Here is a 19,812-nt window from a genome sequence, read left to right on the forward strand (position 1 = left end):
TTTGTTTAATGCTTAAGAGCTGGCTGGCTGGCACCCTGTGGTGGGTGGCTGGCTGGCACCCTGTGGTGGGTGGCTGGCTGGCACCCTGTGGTGGGTGGGTGGCACAGGGGCTGTGGGTGGCTGGCTGGTACATGGCCTGTGGATGTGGGTGGCTGGCTGGCACCGGGCTGCTGTGGGTGGGTGTATGGCTGTGATACACTCCCGCGAGACTAGTCCTGACTCCAGACGAGGCTGTCCAAGGCAAGGGAGGTGGCCTAAGAAGGCAGAATGACGTCACAAAAATATTGGCAATATCGGTCAGTTCCGGGACAGATAGCGATATATTGGGGAAAGTGCATATCGGCCCTCGATATATCGGCCTTGCCGATAATCGATCTATCCCTAATTTATACACATCCATCACTCACCTTCACCACCTTTTGGTACATTGCTGTGATGAGCAGCCTTGCTGGTCAGCAAGAATGTGCAGAAGAGGGCAGACCAGCTTTGGACTCTTGGGTGCTCCTACAGATAAATCCCAAGTTTAACATATTTGAAGAACTTGCAGCTTTCTCTTTGAAATGTTTCACATTGTTTTGGAGGGGATATTTTCTTTTTGTACTCTCAAAATCACCAAAAACCTCTCTATATCAAAGGAGAGCAAAGATTGTGGATGTGGCCAAATTGTGTGAGGGGCTTAAAGGAATATGTTTAAACCCTATAGGGCCTGCTCTGAGTTAGAGTGCACAATGCACGGAGTGCGGGGGGTCACAAGTAACACACAGAACCGCTTCCAAAGCCAGAATTATCCCCTTGCTCACATTACAGCCCCTATGAAAAAACCACAGTCAGTCCTGCACAAATTCTCTCACTGAATTGTAACCAATGGACCTTGGCATTGCATTAGCTTTTCTGCTGGTGGGTGCCTGGAGTTGTGATGTGTGACTGGGTTTATTTCTCTGGGTTTGTAAATTAAAACATCTGAACATACCTTGTACCTGTGTAATTTAAAATTGTATATCGAGAGATCAGATTCCAGCCTCCTGTTACCCTACTAAATCTAAACACATACACATAATGCAGACATGAAGAAAGGCAGGATAAGGCAGATTCATACAACGTAAACTGAGGTAGCTGACTCGGGTAACAGCCCTGCAACTTGTTTCCACCATCATGAATTGCAGTGCGTTCTCATGAGTCACAGTAAATTAGATTCTACAGGAAATAACTTGGATGTTCTGCAATCCTGACCCCCCCTCCCTGTGCCTCCTTCTGCTGATAGAATGATCAGAATTTTGTAATAGGCGGCTCCAGTGATGTGCTTGGGTGTAACTTTAAGTTTTTACAATTGAAAGTTTTTTTTTTTTCTTCATATAGGGGTCTAAAAGACTCTGCATGTCTCCCCTGCGAGCCACTGAATGTAATGCAGTGCACTGCATCACATTCACCCGGCCTTGATGACTGAGGAAACTTTCAACGGGGACCCGATAGTGATGTCATACACATCACTTCCGGGTCTGAAACAAGAATGGGGGGGGAGAGAGCGGGCTCGGGTGGTCACGCATGTCAGGTGTGTGAAAGCATTTGGGCAGCAGCCCAGGTACCAGGATCTAATTTCTTGTCGCCATTGTGACCTGGTGCCTAGGGTTTGTCAAGCCCTGCCTTAGATGCTCAGTGATCCAACTGCCTACCATATTGCCATATTGTAGCGCTGTCAACAGCCCCCCCCCCCCCCCAGTCTGGGCATAATGCCATTTGTTTGCAGTGGACTGTCCCTGGCAAACTGGGACGAATGATGATCTTGATATATCTGCATTAAAAGGAAATCTCAGTCAGCCTTCATGTTGGAAAGATTTTTTTTTATTTTTTTTTTTTTTGTCCTACAATGTTTCTTTTGGGTTTAGTGAACCTTTTTAAATGGTATTGTAAGGCCCCTTTCACACTAGTGTGACTTGTCCTGTGTTTTGGGACTGCAAAGTCGCATGACAAGACGTACTCTGATTTCCGATGAGTACCATTCATATCTGTACGATTTCAAGTCTCAACAACTTCAAAGTAGTCCCTGCACTACTTTGGGATGATTTTTTTAATGTGTTTTGAGGTCCAAAGACATGGGCATTGCTTCAAGTCCAGGAAAAATCGATCTAACTAAATTGTGGTAAATTCGCATGACTTTTGCACAAGTGTGAAAGGGGCCTAAAGGTTTCTTCTAAGATGAAAGCGGCAGTGCATGTAAAGCGAATTGTTTCAGTTGGATATTTGTGTTTTACTACAATGAACTCCCTTTCTTTTCTTGTGAGGTATCATGCAATGGTAGCTACAAGGTGTGCTTGGGAGCCCTTTCATAGATGACTGGAAGTTCCGCTCTCCTGTGACCAGCTGCTTATGCTTTATTAGCTCATAGTGTGAAGCTAATTTAGAATGTTTGTCAAAGCCAATTAACAAATCAGACTGTTTGACGGTTAAGTTTTGTACCCTAGGGAGAAATATGCAATGATGTTTGACGAGCCTGTACTTCTACAAGCTGGCTGGTGGTATGTGGCATGGGCACGTGTGTCTGGTCCTAGCAGCGACTGTGGATCTCACGGACAGGCTTCAATAACAACAGATGATGGGTAATGTTTTGTTTCTTCTTTTGATCCTTATTCTCAGCACCATATTACTACACAGCAAAATATTTTACGGTCTTCTAAAGTGTCTGTATCTGTAGTGACTGTCATAAGTGGATTAAAATCACAGCCAGATAGTCAGGAATCCTGTGCTGAGAGGAATTGGATAAACACGGCGACCTCTGTTTTTGAAATTGCTAGTTGCATAGCTATCATGCTGATCCAACCGCTTTAATACATTTTAGGCTCATTATGTATACAGATTAGGGTGCATACATTTTACAAATCATTGACAAAGGGTTGAAGCCAGGCAGCTAGCATTTGCATTAATAGTCAACATTATAAAGATCAAAATTCCAGTAAAGCACTGGTTAATAACTAGGGTTATGCATACCCTATGGGGGAATGGGACCTGATTCCTGAATATTATAAAATATATAAAATGCGGTTCTTTGCATTATTGAACCTAAAATCAAAGTGGTGAAATCACCCAGATGTGTCATGACAAAATATATTCGTAACATTGTCAGTAACTACTGTGATTCTGCGCTTTGATTGCACACAAGCAGGAAAAATCTCACTTCTGGCAAGCTTGTATTTGTGATATACTGTTTTTATATTGGTCCTTATTCACCTATCTGTTCTGTCCCTAGCCATTTAAAGTAAAACAAACCAATTTGACAGTCTGAGGATATATTGGGCTATTTATTGGGGGGGGGGGGGGGGTATAATAGATTTTTCCCTCCTATTTTTGTGGGGACAACCAAAAATTTGGGATTTTCTTTCATTTCAATGATGCTGGTAAACAGAACAAGTAGAGAGAGTGCATTCAAAAGACTAAACATTTCCATGACTACTTTATCTGTTAGGCATTATTTAAAGTGTATGTTGGGGCAAAAAAAGTATACCAATACATATGTACAATATGTGCACATGTCCCATGCTGAAAGACCCTGCAAGTACTGTAAAATGCACGTTGATCTACTATAAATGCACTCAACTCTTATGCCCTGTTGTTTGCTTACAAAACTTGGAATTTTTGTGGACTGAATGATTACACCACGCCTACTTGCATGTGGGTATCGGTGGAATGTGACCACCGTAAAAAATAGTTTTCACAGAAAAGTTTTTAATAGTATGTTTATGTGGACATTTTGGGTACAAACAGCGCTTAACAGGGTTCCCTAACAGATCACAGAAATCCATTCTCTTGACTCTGCTGTACTTGTACTACATGGCGACTTAGTATAGGCGTTAAAAAAATCTGTGTGGCCAAGACCACGCATGCTCAGCAACAAAATAATAAATTACAATACAAAATAATACATTACATAACCTCTGAAGTATTCGTGTATTCGGTCCTACGAGCATTTTTAAAACCTTTTTAAAACTTTAGTAACCTATTTTTGACATGAGAATAGCATACAAAAATAAAAAAAAAAACAGATGATCATTCATCCGATATTCTCATCCTTTGTACTAGGCATAAGCATAAGGCAGAGGTTTAATAAATTACTATGTAAACATTCTCTGTAATGTACCCTTTTCTTCTTACTCTTATTCTGTTAATGAGAAAGTGCAGTAATATGTGGTATTCCATCCTCTGAGAGCATGAATCCTAAGACTAATGAGAGTAAACACAATTATTTTATAAGCTAATTATATGCTATGGTAAGTAAAGCATATTAAAGAACAAAAGCCTATTTAGAAAGCTCCTCATTTTAAAATGGGTAGTAGAAAATACTAGACGTTTTTATATACTAAATATCACTGCCTTGCAGAAGCTTTTATGCTGGTCTGGACCCAACAGCTTGATTTAGAAGGGGGGTGGCCAATTATAGAAAACCTTTAAAATTGATCGACTTGTAGAGAAGAAAGCAAGGAGAACACACTTTTTCAGAAATGTGTTTTGTGGATATACAGTAGGTTTCATTGTACAGTGCATTTTTGATTTATCATGTGACCCTTTTGGAGGGTATCTACTACTAAGCTGCAGGTAAATCTTCCAGGGACATGTTTTTTTGTTTTGACAGTGATTTATTTATCACCAGTGAATGTCACATTCACTGCTTTATAAATGAACCCCTTTGTGTGTACAAAGCCAAACGTTTTTGGAAGTGTTAAAACCACGGTCTGGGTTTTTGCTATCCGTCTCTCCGCTGGTGAGATTGCTCCTTCCTTTATATTCTAGTGGCCATTGCTATATTTTTTTCAGTTTTCTCTGGAACAGAGGAGAAATCTTCTATTGCACACAGCAGTTTCAGGGACCGTTATCTAAAAGGGAATTTTCTTCCATTTTAAAGTGATTTCCTCTTCCTGTTGTGGCTCCAGGAGAGGAAGTGATGGGAAATTTCTAAAAATGCCTTGGACTTGGAGCTTGTGAGACCTTTCCCTCCACTTTACAAAGTAGTTTTAAAGAGGGTTCTTTATTCTCCCCCAATGAAATAGGAGCTTTTCTTGCTTGTTTTAGGGCTCATGCATACTGGATATTTTTACTGCTGCTCCTAAGGGAGTCTGGTGTTTTTTTCCCTAAAACGTCTTTCAGGACAGCACCTTAGAGAGATGGCTCCTCCCTCTCCTCATCAGGAAACACCCCATCCACCAGATTTTAAAAGGAGGCTTCTCCCACCATTCATCAGTTTTTGTGTTTCCTCCGGCCGAGGAACACCTCTGTGGGGAGCTGGGCTCTTAAGGTGCTATCCTGAGAGACCGGGCTTCCTACGTCCACCTACCCTTTTTGGAGACGATTGCTTCTCCCATTCACGCGACCGACTGCAGTGCATGGGCTCCTTCTTCCTCTTCAGTGCTCTAGGCTGAGTCAAGACCCCGCAGAGCACAGCCCTGGGAAGGCATCTTGGAGGAGCGGAATGTTTTTTCTTAGGTTTCCGCCGCCTTTTTTTTTTTTTTTTTCAAATTTGCCGCCATTTCTCCGGATCGAGTGACGCTCGTCCGGACCGGAAGTGAGGTTCCGGAAAGGGCAGCGTTCTGCAGGGGGCGTATGGCATCATTTCCGCCGGACGCAGAGGAAGAAGGGAGGAGCAAGCTGGTGCCTTATTCCGGATACGGTCCAGTGCAGGTGCGCTTTGGTCTCCGGAACCGGTACCGAAGCCACGGGTGATACCGCTGCCAAGCGATGGAAGCTTCTTCAGCGAGTGGGACAGGCACAGGCACCAGTAAGGCCCAGGTAAGGGGTGTCTTTATATGGCCTATCTTACTGTGGGGTCTCTCTCCATCCCTTTTACTTTCCCCCCGGTGGCTGGGGGCCTGTCAGGGCACATGGGACTTCCTTTAAATGTCTTTCTGTGCACCTTTGGTGGCCCTGAGAATCAGGCTGACTTTTAAGAAGCATGTGTATGTTTTCCCATTCATGTCTTCCAGGCTAAAAGCTCTGAAACTGTTTTCAAGAGAAAGTGTCCTTCATGCAAAGCAAAGTTGTCGGAAAGTTGGAAAAAGACACTTTGCCAGGGATGTATTGATGCACTAGTAAAGGAAGAAGCATCTGCAGTTTGTGGCGATTTAGTCGCATCTGTGAGGAAGGAATTGGATGCTACCATCCAATCTTTTCGGTCATCCCTACAGGACCCTGCCCTGAGTCAGCCATCAGCCTCACTGTCCTCTCAGGGTTCACAATTGGTTCCTTCGGTGGGGACAGAAGGGGTTCCTTCCACCCAAGGAGATAATTCCCCCTCACATTCCAAGGAGGATTCAGAGGAAGAAGAGGAGGGAGGGGCACAAAGCAGGCCCACTAAATACAAACTATCCTTAGAGCAAGTGGATGGTCTCCTGAGGGCAGTTTACATCACCCTGGGTCTAGAGGAGGAAAAGAAGGAACTGTCCCTACATGACAAAATGTATGCAGGCTTGGAAGAGCCTAAGGGCCGTATCTTCCCAGTGCATCAGACCATCTCAGATGCAATAAAACATGAGTGGTCTGATCCGGAAAAGAAAACCTTCTTCCCTAAAGCCTTTAAAAGGCGATTTCCTTTTGATGAAGACCCAGGAGCTCCCTGGAATAAGATGCCAAAGATTGATGCAGCCTTCTCCCAGGTTTCTAGGTCAACAGACCTAGCATTTGAAGACATGGGAATCCTGAGGGATCCCATGGATAAGAAGATGGACCAGCAACTTAAGAGATCCTGGCAATCCATCATAGGGAGTCTGAAACCTGCCATGGCAGTAACCTGTGTGTCCAGGAATCTGGAATACTGGCTTAGCCAGCTAAAAGCACACATCACAGCAGACTCACCTAAACAGGAAATTTTGGATTCCTTTTCCACGCTCTCCACGGCCATAGCCTTCATTGCTGACGCTTCAGCAGAGTCAGTGAAGATGACAGCAAGATCTGCAGCTTTATCCAACTCAGCCAGAAGGGCTCTTTGGTTAAAGACATGGCCTGGAGATACAGCTTCTAAAAATAAGCTGTGTGGACTTCCTTTTCAAGGGGATCTACTATTCGGGCCTGGGCTAGACTCTGTTCTAGATAGAACAGCAGACAAAAAGAAGTCTTTTCCTGTGAAGAAGAAACAGGCAGCAAAGAAGCTTTTTCGACCTCAAAAAGCTCAGCAAAATGGCAGACCCCAGGATAAGAGAAGAAACTGGTCGACACAAAAACCCAAAGGGAAAGGAGGTGTTCTCTTCCATCCTCCTGTGTCAACCAACAAAACACAATGACAAGACATTGCCGGTGGGAGGAAGATTGAGGGAATTCCTCCCCTATTGGGCAGCCATAACAGAAAATCAATACATTCTGGATATGCTGTCCCAAGGCTACAACATAGAGTTTTCAGAGACGCCACCCGAAAGGTTCTTTGTCACAAACCTCCCAAGAGATGCAGAAAAAGCCCTGGCTATGATGGACCTGTTAAAGGACCTGAGGCGACAGGGAGTTGTCTGTCCAGTTCCAGTGGAGGAACAACATCAGGGATTTTATTCCCACATATTTTTGATAAAGAAACCATCGGGGGATTTTCGTCTTATACTGAATCTGAAACCATTAAACAGGTCAGTTCTGTACAAAAAGTTTCGAATGGATTCAATTCTTACAGTCAGAACCCTGTTAACAAAAGGATGCTTCATGGCATCAATCGACTTAAGGGATGCTTACCTACATATCCCTATTGCCCCTCGCTCACAGAGATTCCTAAGGTTGGCAGTAAATCTGGGAAAGGAAATGCTCCATATCCAATTCAAAGCACTCCCTTTCGGGCTATCATCCTCCCCTCGTATTTTTACGAAGGTAATGGCAGAGTGTCTAGCTCCCCTCCGCCTTCAGGGAATCTCTGTGGTGCCTTACCTGGACGACCTGCTTTTCTTTGCCCCGTCAAAGGAAAAACTTCAAGAGGACCTGCACAAGGCAAGAGGTCATCTAGAAGCTCTGGGATGGATAGTGAACATCAAGAAATCGAATCTCACACCTGCTCAGCGGGTTCAGTTCCTAGGGTTTCAGTTATGCTCTGTGGAACAAAGAATCTTCCTACCAGAAGACAAACAGGTCAAAATACAGAATTTGGTAGCAAGGCTACAAACAAATCAGTGGTGGTCGATCAGAGAGATCATGTCAGTCCTTGGAAACCTGACTGCATCAATTCCAGCTGTCCAATGGGCAAGGCTGCATTTTCGACCACTCCAATACTTCCTCCTCAGAATCTGGGATCACAATCCAGAGACTTTGGACTTAAAGGTAAAAATCCCCACCAAGGTCAAGAGGTCCCTTTGGTGGTGGAGAAATCGGATAACCTTGTCTCAGGGTTTGGCCTGGTCCTTCCCGGCAGACCAGAGGTTAACAACGGATGCCAGCAGTTGGGGGTGGGGAGCCCACTGGAACCAAAACCTGGCACAGGGGGTTTGGTCTCAGACCGAGACAAGAAAATCCTCAAATTGGAAGGAATTAAAGGCAGTCGGCCTAGCCCTAACTGCCTTCTCTCAAAATCTTCAGGGGACTCATGTTCAAGTCCTTTCAGACAACGCCACTACAGTGGCATATCTAAACAAGCAAGGGGGCACAAGAAGCAAAACCCTACAGCTTTTGGCAACGGAAATTCTGCAATGGGCGGAAAGGCAGTTACTTTCCTTGTCAGCAATCCACCTAAAAGGTACACTAAACAGTGTGGCGGATTATTGAAGCAGGCAGAAGATCCGAGAAGCAGAATGGAGCTTGAACCCAGAAGTCTTTATGTTGATAACCAAGACTTGGGGAAAGCCAGAGGTGGATCTGTTTGCAACGAAAGAAAACGCAAAACTTCCACTTTACTTCTCACTCCACAGAAACGACAACTCTCTGGGAGTAGATTCCCTGGCACATCCCTGGAGGTTCAGGTTGGGGTATGCCTTCCCCCCCTTCCAGCTCATTCCGTTGGTATTGAGAAAAATCCAAATGGAAAGAGCCTCAGTGATCCTGATCACACCTTATTGGCCCAAAAGGGTTTGGTTTTCGACTGTCCTTCAACTATCAGTCAAACCTGCTTTTCAGCTCCCTCTTCGTCAAGACCTACTGCTTCAAGGTCCAGTCTATCATCCAGAAGTGGAAAAGCTAAAGCTCACCGCCTGGTATCTGAGGAGCAACTGCTGAAAAGGAAAGGATTTTCAGACGCATTAATTGCTACTCTACTTTCCAGTAGGAAAAAAGTCACAAGGAATATATATGCAAAAGTTTGGAAGACATATAATACCTGGTGTGAATCGAAAGATCAAAAATTGAACAGTATTACTTCAATTTTGGAGTTCCTACAGGAGGGCGCAGGAAAAGGTTTGGCAGTAAGTACCCTCAAGGTACAAGTTACAGCCCTGGGTGTATTCTTGGAAAGGCCCATTTCTTCAGAATCTTTAATCATCAGATTCTTCAGGGCCCTTACCCGCTCCAGACCAGTGCCTGTCAGAAGCTTCCCCAAATGGGACTTGTCGGTGGTCCTTCAGGCCTTCACAAAGGAACCTTTTGAACCACTAGAAACGGTTACACTAAAAAACCTTACCCTCAAGACGGTCTTCTTGGTGGCAATAACATCAGCAAGAAGAATCAGTGAATTACATGCTTTATCAGCTATCGAACCTTTCTTGGCCATATATCCAGACAGGATAATTCTCAAGACGGATCCAGGGTTTCTCCCAAAAGTAGCTTCAACGAGAAACCGCTCACAAGAAATTGTGTTACCTACCTTCTGCCCTAATCCATCAGGAGATAAGGAAGAAAGCTTTCACTACCTAGATGTAAGAAGGGTTCTTATACACTACTTGGAGGTTACTAAAGAGTTTAGATCATCAAACTCTCTTTTTGTTCTTTTCTCTGGCAACAAAAAAGGTCGCCAGGCATCAAAAGGATCAATAGCCAGATGGCTCAGATCCGCTATTTCAGAGGCTTACTCCCAAATGAAATTGTCTCCGCCGCAGGGGATCAGAGCTCACTCTACTAGAGCGTTAGCCACTACATGGGCAGAGAAAGCTGTGGCCACTCCAGATCAAATCTGCAAAGCGGCTACGTGGTCAAGCTACTTTACATTTGCAAGACACTATAGGTTGGACCTTTTGGCAGCTGAAGATCAGGCTTTTGGCAGAAAGGTCCTGCAAGCTGTGGTCCCTCCCTAAATTGAGTAAGTCTCGATAATCCTCTCTAAGGTGCTGTCCTGAAAGACGTTTTAGGGAAAATTCAAGTTAGACTTACCGGTAACTTGTTTTCCAATAGTCTTTCAGGACAGCAGAAGGATCCCGCCCTATTGTATAAAATGTATTGCTGTGATTAACCATATCTGTTTATGTGTTCCAGCATGGGCCGGAGGTACTCTTCTACAAACTGATGAATGGTGGGAGAAGCCTCCTTTTAAAATCTGGTGGATGGGGTGTTTCCTGATGAGGAGAGGGAGGAGCCATCTCTCTAAGGTGCTGTCCTGAAAGACTATTGGAAAACAAGTTACCGGTAAGTCTAACTTGAATTTTTTTTTTCCCTACCTCTAAACTCCCCTGCATGCTATCCTATGTGTCCATGCACACATAGACTTATGGCCGTTTAGTGGCAGGAAAATAAACCATCCAGTGGGCCCAGGGGCAGCAGACTTTAGGCAGAAAAAATGCTTGTTGCCTGTAGGCGTGTTTAGCGTTTGGGCATTAATTAATTTTTTTGACAAGAAAGAAAATTTATTTTGGCCAATGAAATAAGTTTACGCCCAGCCCATGACACCTATAAACATGCCTAAATGCTTGAAAAAAGTGTAACACGCTGCTGGCTTCTAGGAGAGTTAAAAATCCTGTGTGCATGAGGCCTTATGTGTCAGTCTTTATTCATAAAATACATCTTACCGCTTTTTTTTTGTTTTTTTTAGCGTTGTTTTTCAGTTCAAAAGCTCAAAGAAGTCAAATAATGGCACAGATGTTAATGCGGGCCAAATACCACAGCTGCTGTATAGGTAAAAATGTATTTTTATTAAGTTATGCAGTTTCATTTGTTTTGTTATCAAAGCGAATCAGTGTTATATTGAATAAGTTTGTTTTAACGGTTTTTAATACAGATTGCCTACAAGCGATGGAAGTGCCACTAAAGGAAAACAGCAAGTCAGTGAACCAGTTCACATCTTGAAAAGATCATTTGCCAGATCTGTTTCAGTGGTGAGTAACCTCTACTTTCCCGCAGCTGCATTATGGATTGTAGAAAGCAACACATTTAACCACTTAAGCCCCGGAAGATTTTACCCCCTTCCTGACCAGGGGGTATTTTGCGATTCGGCACTGCGTGACTTTAATGGACAATTGCGCGGTCGTGCGACGCTGTATCTAAACGAATTTGGCGTCCTTTTTTTCCCACAAACAGAGATTTCTTTTGGTGGTATTTGATCACCTGTGCGATTTTTTGATCATGCGCTATAAACAAAAAAAGAGCGTAAATTTTGCAAAAATAGCAATATTTTTCACATTTTTTTTTATATGAAATTCCCCCCCCCAAAAAATTTAAAAATCAAAATTTTTTAACATTTTCGGCCAATTTGTTTTATGCTACCTATGTTTGGTAAAAAAAAATCGCAAAAAGCGTATTTTGATTGGTTTGCGCAAAAGTTATTGCGTTTACTAACAAAGGGAAAGATTTTTGTCATTTTTGTTGTTTTTTTTTTAAACGCGTAATGGCGGCGATCTGCGATTTTTTTTTTTTTTTTTTTTTTTTTTTTTTTTTTGCGGTACTGCGACATTGCGGCGGACAGATCGGACCCTTGACTGACATTTTTGACACTTTTGGGGTTACCAGTGACATTTCTACAGTAATCAGTGCTATACATATGCACTGTTACTGTAAAAATACACTGGCAGTGCAGGGGTTAACTTTTTTTGAAAGGGAGGGGCTATGTGTGTCCCTAGGGGCGTGCTTTCTACTGTGATTGGCTGTGGCTTCAGATGTATGAACAGTGATCAACGGTTCTACATAGTAGAACCGTATGATCATCCTTCATACACAGGGGAGAATGACAGGCAGCTTGTTTACACAAGCCACCTGACTTTCTCCCTCTCCCCCGCCGATCGCCGAGTGACTGGCGGACATCGGGTCCGCCGGTCACATGCGCGTGGGGGGGTGCGTGACCGCGCCTCCGGCGGTGCGCGCTCGCTCCCCAGACCCTCACAGGCTAGCGACATAGACCTACGTCGCTTTGCCTGTGAGGGGCTGACTGCCGACGTAGATCGGCGTTAGGCAGTCGGCAAGTGGTTAAATCCGTTTTGTGACTCATCAGAAAAATAAGATGGTCATGAAAAGAGGAAAAACATGCTCATAAACCTTAAATCAAATGTTCCTGTGAGAAAGCTTTGCTTTTCATGTACCATTCAATAGTTCTTGCTTACTTTGAGATTGGCCGAAAAGAAGCAGACTTTCAATATAAGTTACTGTGTGGAAAATGGAGTGGGGGTCAAGTTAAGCATGTCCCAGCTTCTTCAAGTGATAAACACACACTTTTTTAAAAAAAAAAAATTTAAATTATCCCTTCTCTTTCTGTATCTGGATGATGCCACTGTAATTAAAAAAAAAAAAAAAAATTCTATACCTTTTTACGAATGTACAGCTGTCAGATAACCCAAGCCTTTCCCAACCTGTCTGTGGGGCAACAGTGGCAAGAGGAGCTTCTAGTCATCTGTTGCTGATCATGTTCAAAATAAAAATTAATAATGGCTTTTAAACTGTCATACAAATATATATTTGAATTACATTTTTAAATTGTTTGGCAGCAATCTGGTGTGGACAGATTTTTGCCAGTCGCAGGCTGACACACACCCCTCTAGTCTGGTGGCTTAGAATAACAGGGAGGTGCAGCTTCCTGTCAATCAAGATGTAGTATCCCACTCTTATTGTGTTTAGCTGATTAGTGGGCATGAAGAAGGGAAGGGAGTGGGCTGTCCTTTGTGTATACACCCACTTGTGTCACTCTATATTTGCATGGACTGCTCAGATGTGATAGGAAATGTTCAGGTTACAACACTGAAAACTGAGCATTTGCACAAGCTACTAACACTGCTCTGCAAATTTCCCGACTGCATTGGGGACATGGGCAGAAGGGGGAGATAGAGAACTACAGGATCAACCAAGTTTTTTGCAGAATACAGAAAAGGAATCCCATAGTGACGGAGTATGAACAGCATGTAATACACCATTTATTGACACGAACAAAGAAAAGTAGAGCAACAAAGAACAGTTACTTTCTACAACCAGTTTCCTTGCTGCTTAAAAAGGATTAGGTCTGGTTGGCTGCTTTGGATAGATGCTCCATATTGGCTCCAGCTTTTGCTAATTGGCCCCTGGGAAGTAAACTGTTGGCTTCCACCACAGTTAACACTTTGGGTATCTATTTATAAAGCAGCATTATGGATGTACCACGTCTGTACAGTTGAGTTAAAGAAAAATGTATTTTGATTCCGATTCTGTCTACTGCACATTTGTAAACCATAGTAATTAGTTGCCTTTGGACCCCAAATGAAAATGATAGGTAAGAAGTAGTAAAATAAAAAGCTATAAGGAGAGCTTGTTGGTATAGTGACCTTTTTCTCCTCCAGTTACAAGACTTTCTGTAAAACAATATGGTTAGGTTGTACTTAAATGCTTTTGTTTGCAACATATTTTATGTTTTCTTGATTAATTGTAAATGTTGTATAAAAGTGTAAAGGCGGGCACTACTTCTTCCCCTAAAATCTATCCGTGCACAATACTTGTATAATAATGTTCGTATAGCCAAAATAATAGTGCTTAAATCATCTGCACGTTCCCACAACCATAGTAATACATAATTCCCATATCACATATTCAAGTACATATAAATATTTTTCCAAACGCAATGTCTTTAAGTGATCTTGTGAGATATTTCAATCAAATCTAGTGAAGTGCTCCATCACGTGCAGAAAAAAATGCACACTCGCCAGCCATATATGGCCCTTGTGGACATAAATTGCTTGTAAGTGTGGGATTTACACAACCGTTATGGATAGTGCTTTCGTTTGACGGACACAGCGCTCCATAAATCATTACTGGGTATATTGCCTCCTCCAGGTGTGGGACTAGGCAGAACAAAAAACACCTTGCTACACCCATGGGTGGTCCTCAGCTGGTATATAACCCCCCCCTCCACCCCCCAAAGTTTGTCCAGTTCAGTTTTTTTAGGCCCGAAGTCCAATTTTAATTCCTCCAAAGGTTAAGGTGATGTAAGAACTATCTAAGGTCCCCCCTATCCCTGTCCAGGAAATTTAATTACCTAGGTCTGATTTTAATTCTGACCAGAGTGGTCTTTCCTCTGGACAAGTTTCAGGAACCACAGGCTGTGATTCACAGATCGTTCTTTCTCCCTATTTGCATACAGGTTCTGAGTCTGGTGATATTCACCTTCAAGACAGTTCTGTTTGCACAGACCTGCATGCAGCTCCTTTTAGCAGGTTCGGCTCCACAGGAGGATACCGAAGTTCATGGCAAGGTCACCGTTTCCTCTGGAAGATGCCCCAAGGATCCTATGGGCACCGTTAGGGCAGTATCCTCCTCGGCTCAGGCTTCCTTTGCGTTTTCTGCAAGGAATCCGGGGCGAGTATCTTCCAATCATTCTTAGGGCCGTAAACATCCCATGGGGGGCTTCCTCTCAGAGAAGACCAGTTGTCCCAAGGGCTGATCTACCATCCTGCTTAACATCTGCTGGTTTTAATGGCTTAGCTATTGAAAGCCAGGTACTGAGGGATAGAGGTTTTTCTGGATCAGTGATCCCTACTATGGTGAAGGCAAGGAAATTGTCTTCCATGAAGAGATACTATTGTACGTGGAAAGTGTACATTTCTTGGTTTGAGTCTATTGGCGTTCATCCTCGATCCTTTTCTGTGATTTAGATCTTAGCCTTTCTTTAACAGAGCATTGTTCAGAAGTCGGCCTTGAGTACCATCAAGGGCCAGGTGTCTGCCTTGGCAATCTTCTTTCAGTGACCCCTAGCCACACACTCTTTAGTTCGTACCTTTTATTCAGGGAGTTCGACATGTGGCTCCGCCTGTACGGTCTCTTGCCACCATGGGGTTTAAATTTAGTAATCTCGGTTCTCCAGGAAACCTCCATTTCAGAATATTCGGGAGATTCTCTTGCCTACGCTGTCCCAGAAGGTGGCTTTCTTGGTGGCTATTACCTTGACCCGCAGGGTTTCGGAATTGGTGGCATTATCCAATCCCTATTTGGTGGTCCAGCGATAAAGTAGTTATTCATCCCTGTCCATCATTCCTGCCCAAAGTTGTCTGACTTCCATTTGAAGTATTGATATGGATATTGTGTTGCCTTCCTTGTGTACCAAACTGGCTCATTCTAAAGAATTTGCTCTGCATACCTTGAATGTGGTTCGGGCGATTTGGGGGTATTGGCCAGCTATGGAGTTTTTTTTGGCGGTCAGACTCTTTTTGTGGTTACGGACAGACCAAGGAAATGGCTGGCCGCTTCCTCGCCTACCATTTCCAGATGGATCAGACAGATGGTAACTCAGGCCTCTTCTATTAAAGGTCAGGTTCCTCCTTTCCCTGTCGCAGCGCATTCTACTTGGGCGCCGAGTACTTCTTGGGCTTTCTATCACAAGTTTGCAGGGAGGCCACTTGGTCGTCGGTGTGTACCTTCAGAAAATTCCACAAAATACATACTTTGGCGTCTGCGGAAGCTTTTTGGCCGCAAAGATTTGCAGGCTGCTGTTTAGGAGGGGGTATTACCTCTTGCAGAGTTTTCTTTAAATACTTGCCCCCCTGCCACCGTCAAATGGCAGAGCGGTGGTTCTCTCGTTCTGGGAGGACATTATATGATGGCGCCCCAGAACGGCTGCTCTTGCGTTCCCAGCGTGCCGATCACGCCGTGTTCCTAGGACACGGCGCGACCCCGATCTTGGTAAAGAGCCAATGGCGTGGCTTTTTACCCATGTGATCGGCTGTGTCCAATCACAGCTGGTCACATGTGAATGAGGAAGTGCGTTTATAGGCGCTCCTCGCCTCACACTGTCAGCGGCTCCTCCTCAAAGGAAAGTCCAGGACAGGTAATCAGGGCACTGATCATTAGTGCCTTGATTACAGTAAAGTACAGTATAGTAAAAAAAAAAAAAAAAAAAACCTGTATGTCAGTGCCGCCTCATCGGCGCACATCAGTGAAGAGAAAAATTTACTGACAGAAATTGAGAAACTTTTTTTTTTTTTTCTTTTATTTTTTTTACCAAAAAAACAGCAGTGATTAAATATCACCAAAAGAAAGCTCTATTGTGTGAAAAAAATGATAAAAATTGAATTTGGGTACAGCATTGCATGACCAAGCAATTGTCATTCGAAGCGTGACGGCGCTAAAAGTTGAAAATTGGCCTGGGCAGGAAGGGGGGGGGGGGTGTGATGAAAGTGGCCAGTATTGAAGAGGTTACATTTTTATTTTGCAGTTGGGGCTCCTGTGTCCTGGTTAGTGCTCTTATGTTTAGCCTTGGGTTATTTTCCCCACCACCCCTCATTTTCCTTTTTACACTGCTTTTGGATGTCCCAGTAGTTATGATTTATGAAGCGCTGTGTCCGTCGATGAATAAAAGAGAAAATGGGATTTTTGTACTTACCGTAAAATCCATTTCTTGGAGTTCGACAGACACAGCACCCACCCCTCCTATGGAGTTTAAATACTTCTAATACTGCTTGCTACTAAACTGATTACCTAGAGCAGAGGTATAGCCAGATGTTTTTGTTCTGCCTAGTCCTACGCCTAGAGGAGGCAATATAACCCAGTAGTTAAGATTTATGGAGCACTGTGTCCGTTAAACTCAGAGATGGATTTTACGGTAAGTACAAAAATCCAATTTTTTTTTTTAGAACAGTGTTGGTCTAGAACAAAGGAAAGTGATTTAGGTCCTGAGTGGCCTTATATAGTTGGTGAGTGCACATTATTTTTCTGGATGTGGTGAAGCACTTCACTGGATTTGATCAAAATATTATCTCACAAGTAGGCTTGTGACGGTATCAGATTTTCATGCTGCGATTAATTGATTAAGGTTTTGCCACGGTATATGGTATTATCACGGTATTCTATTATTAAATTTAAATTATTAAATTTCCACCTCACTTCAATTTCATTGCTGAATTTAGGGGCTTTGGTTCACTTATGCACATTATTATATAGTCAGTCAGTACAGACTCTGTGAACCAGGCCTAAAATAGGTCATCAAGCAGTGTCTGGCCTAACTGGTGATAACTGGTCCTGGCGCTCGGCTCCGATCCGATGGCCTGGTCATTAAGAGGGCAAATCCCTGTGGTCAAGTAGTGGTTAAACCTGAAGGAGGTGTTGTTTATAAATGACTTTACTATTGCTTTAGGCCTGGTTCACATGTATGCGGGTTGGTGGTTCACATGTATGCGGGTTGGCGGTTCACATGTATGCAGGTTGGCGGCCCACATTTGCACAGGCATAGCAGCCCATTGATTTGAACGGGCTGCTATGCCCTCATTTTCCGCAGAAAAAAGGTGCATGCAGCATTTTTTTAAAATTTAGTGGCCTTGAAATCCATCCTGCTTTTGCACCATGCGACTAACCTGCAGTTCCTGCTCTGGCAAGCTTTCTGCATTTTTTTTGTATACGTGGGCACGGCATTTAAAAACAGTTTGCGTGTGCAGCAACGGCAGGTAAGTCGCATGGTGCAAAAGGATGGATTTCATGGCCACTGCATTTTTTTAAATTCTGCATGCACCTTTTTTCAGCTGAAAACGCAGGCATAGCAGCTCAAGCCCATTCACATCAATGGGCTGCTATGCCTGTGCAAATGTGGGCCCCCAACCCGCATACATGTGAACCAGGCCTAAAGCAATAGTAAAGTCATTAATTGGTTAAACCTGCAGGAGGACCGGTGTTTTTATCTATTAATGACTTTACTATTGCTTTAGGCCTGGTTCACATGTATGCGGGTTGGGGGCCCACATTTGCACAGGCATAGCAGCCCATTGATGTGAATGGGCTTGAGCTGCTATGCCTGCGTTTTCAGCTGAAAAAAGGTGCATGCAGAATTTAAAAAAATGCAGTGGCCATGAAATCCATCCTTCTTTTGCACCATGCGACTTACCTGCCGTTGCTGCACACGCAAACTGTTTTTAAATGCCGTGCCCACGTATACAAAAAATGCAGAAAGCTTGCCAGAGCAGGAACTGCAGGTTAGTCGCATGGTGCAAAAGCAGGATGGATTTCAAGGCCACTGAATTTTAAAAAAATGCTGCATGCACCTTTTTTCTGCGGAAAATGAGGGCATAGCAGCCCGTTCAAATCAATGGGCTGCTATGCCTGTGCAAATGTGGGCCGCCAACCCGCATACATGTGAACCGCCAACCCGCATACATGTGAACCAGGCCTAAAGCAATAGTAAAGTCATTAATAGATAAAAACACCGGTCCTCCTGCAGGTTTAACCACTTCTGGATCGCAAGGATTTGCCCCTTTAAAGACCAGGCCATCGGATCAGAGCGCCAGGACCAGTCATCACCAGGTAGGCCAGACACTGCTTGATGGCTATATAATAATGTAATGTGGGCTGCTATGCGTGTGTGTGTGTGTGTGTGTGTATATATGTATATATATATATATATATATAAGAGCTGCACGTTTCTGGCCAAAATGAGAATCACGATTTTTTAGCTTGGAATAAAGATCACGATTCTCTGTGTAACAAAAAAAAAATTGGGATAACTTTACTGTAACGTTTTTTTTTTTTTATTCATTAAAGTCTATTAATTGCGTTTGAAAGACTGCTGCGCAAATACAGTGTGACATAAAATATTACAACAATCGCCATTTTTTTCTGTAGGGTCTCTGCTAAAAAAATATATAAAATGTTTGGGGGTTCTAAGTACTTTTCTAGCAAAAAAAAAAACTGATTTTAACTTGCAAGCAACAAGTGTCAGAAAAAGGTCCAGTCTTTAAGAGGTTAAACTTCCTTTCTCCCTGGCAGAGGGAAGGAAAAGATACAATGTAATCATTTTTGTTTATAGTTACTGGGAGATAATGCTGAAAGGGTTAGCTGTGTGAGTGAATGAGTCATCCAGCTCACTGAAATGTATCAATTCACAAGTCAGACCCAGTAGCAGAGAAACTCTGTATTTTAAAAATGCCACAATAACAATACCGTGGCTATGCAATACCGCGATATATCGAATTACCGAAAACCGGCATAGGTCTACTCACAAGATCATTTAAGGACACTGTGTTTGGGACAATGTTTTTATGGACTAGAAGATGTAGAAATGTGATATGGGAATGGTTATTATGTAATACTATGGTTGTGGGAATGTGGAGATATGATTTTTAGAAATATTATTTTATTGGTTATATGACCTAATGATATAACCAATATATGATCGTACACTATTATACATTATTTGGTATTGTAGAAGGTTAGATGTTGTTAGGGAAGGAGTAGTGCCTACCTTTACACTTTAAATGATTTCAGTGTGTTTTACACTTAAAGAGGGAGCTGCACTTTATTTGCTTAACAATTGCTATTGGGTTGACTCATTTTTTATCAATCTTTGTGTTACATTAATTGTAAATTTTGCTTTCCTCGAGGAATGTTTTGAATCCTTACTGAGCATTTTACACTGGAGTTGGACAACTCTAGTTCTTGGGGTGGAAGAGCTCAGAGGACTAAAAGGTTTCCAATACACAGCAACCCTCCTGGATTTGGAAAGACTGCGTTTTGTGGGTACCTGCTGTTTGCGGTTGTTGCGAGTCTACACATGTGAAATATACCCTATAGCAGGTA

At 43.1% G+C, this 19,812-nt stretch overlaps 1 protein-coding gene across 1 annotated transcript in view; it reads left to right on the forward strand.

The window, feature by feature from the left end:
* MYCBP2 (MYC binding protein 2) overlaps positions 1-19,812 on the forward strand; it is a 553,924-nt gene that overhangs the window by 226,200 nt on the left and 307,912 nt on the right. The window contains 4 exon segments of the mRNA XM_082246610.1: positions 2,460-2,594; positions 10,898-10,981; positions 11,084-11,180; positions 19,617-19,809. Coding sequence (XP_082102736.1) covers positions 2,460-2,594; positions 10,898-10,981; positions 11,084-11,180; positions 19,617-19,809 — 509 coding nt within the window.

This window comes from Pelophylax lessonae, assembly GCF_965119305.1.
Source record: "Pelophylax lessonae genome assembly, chromosome: 2".
Classification (NCBI taxonomy): Eukaryota; Metazoa; Chordata; class Amphibia; order Anura; family Ranidae; genus Pelophylax; species Pelophylax lessonae.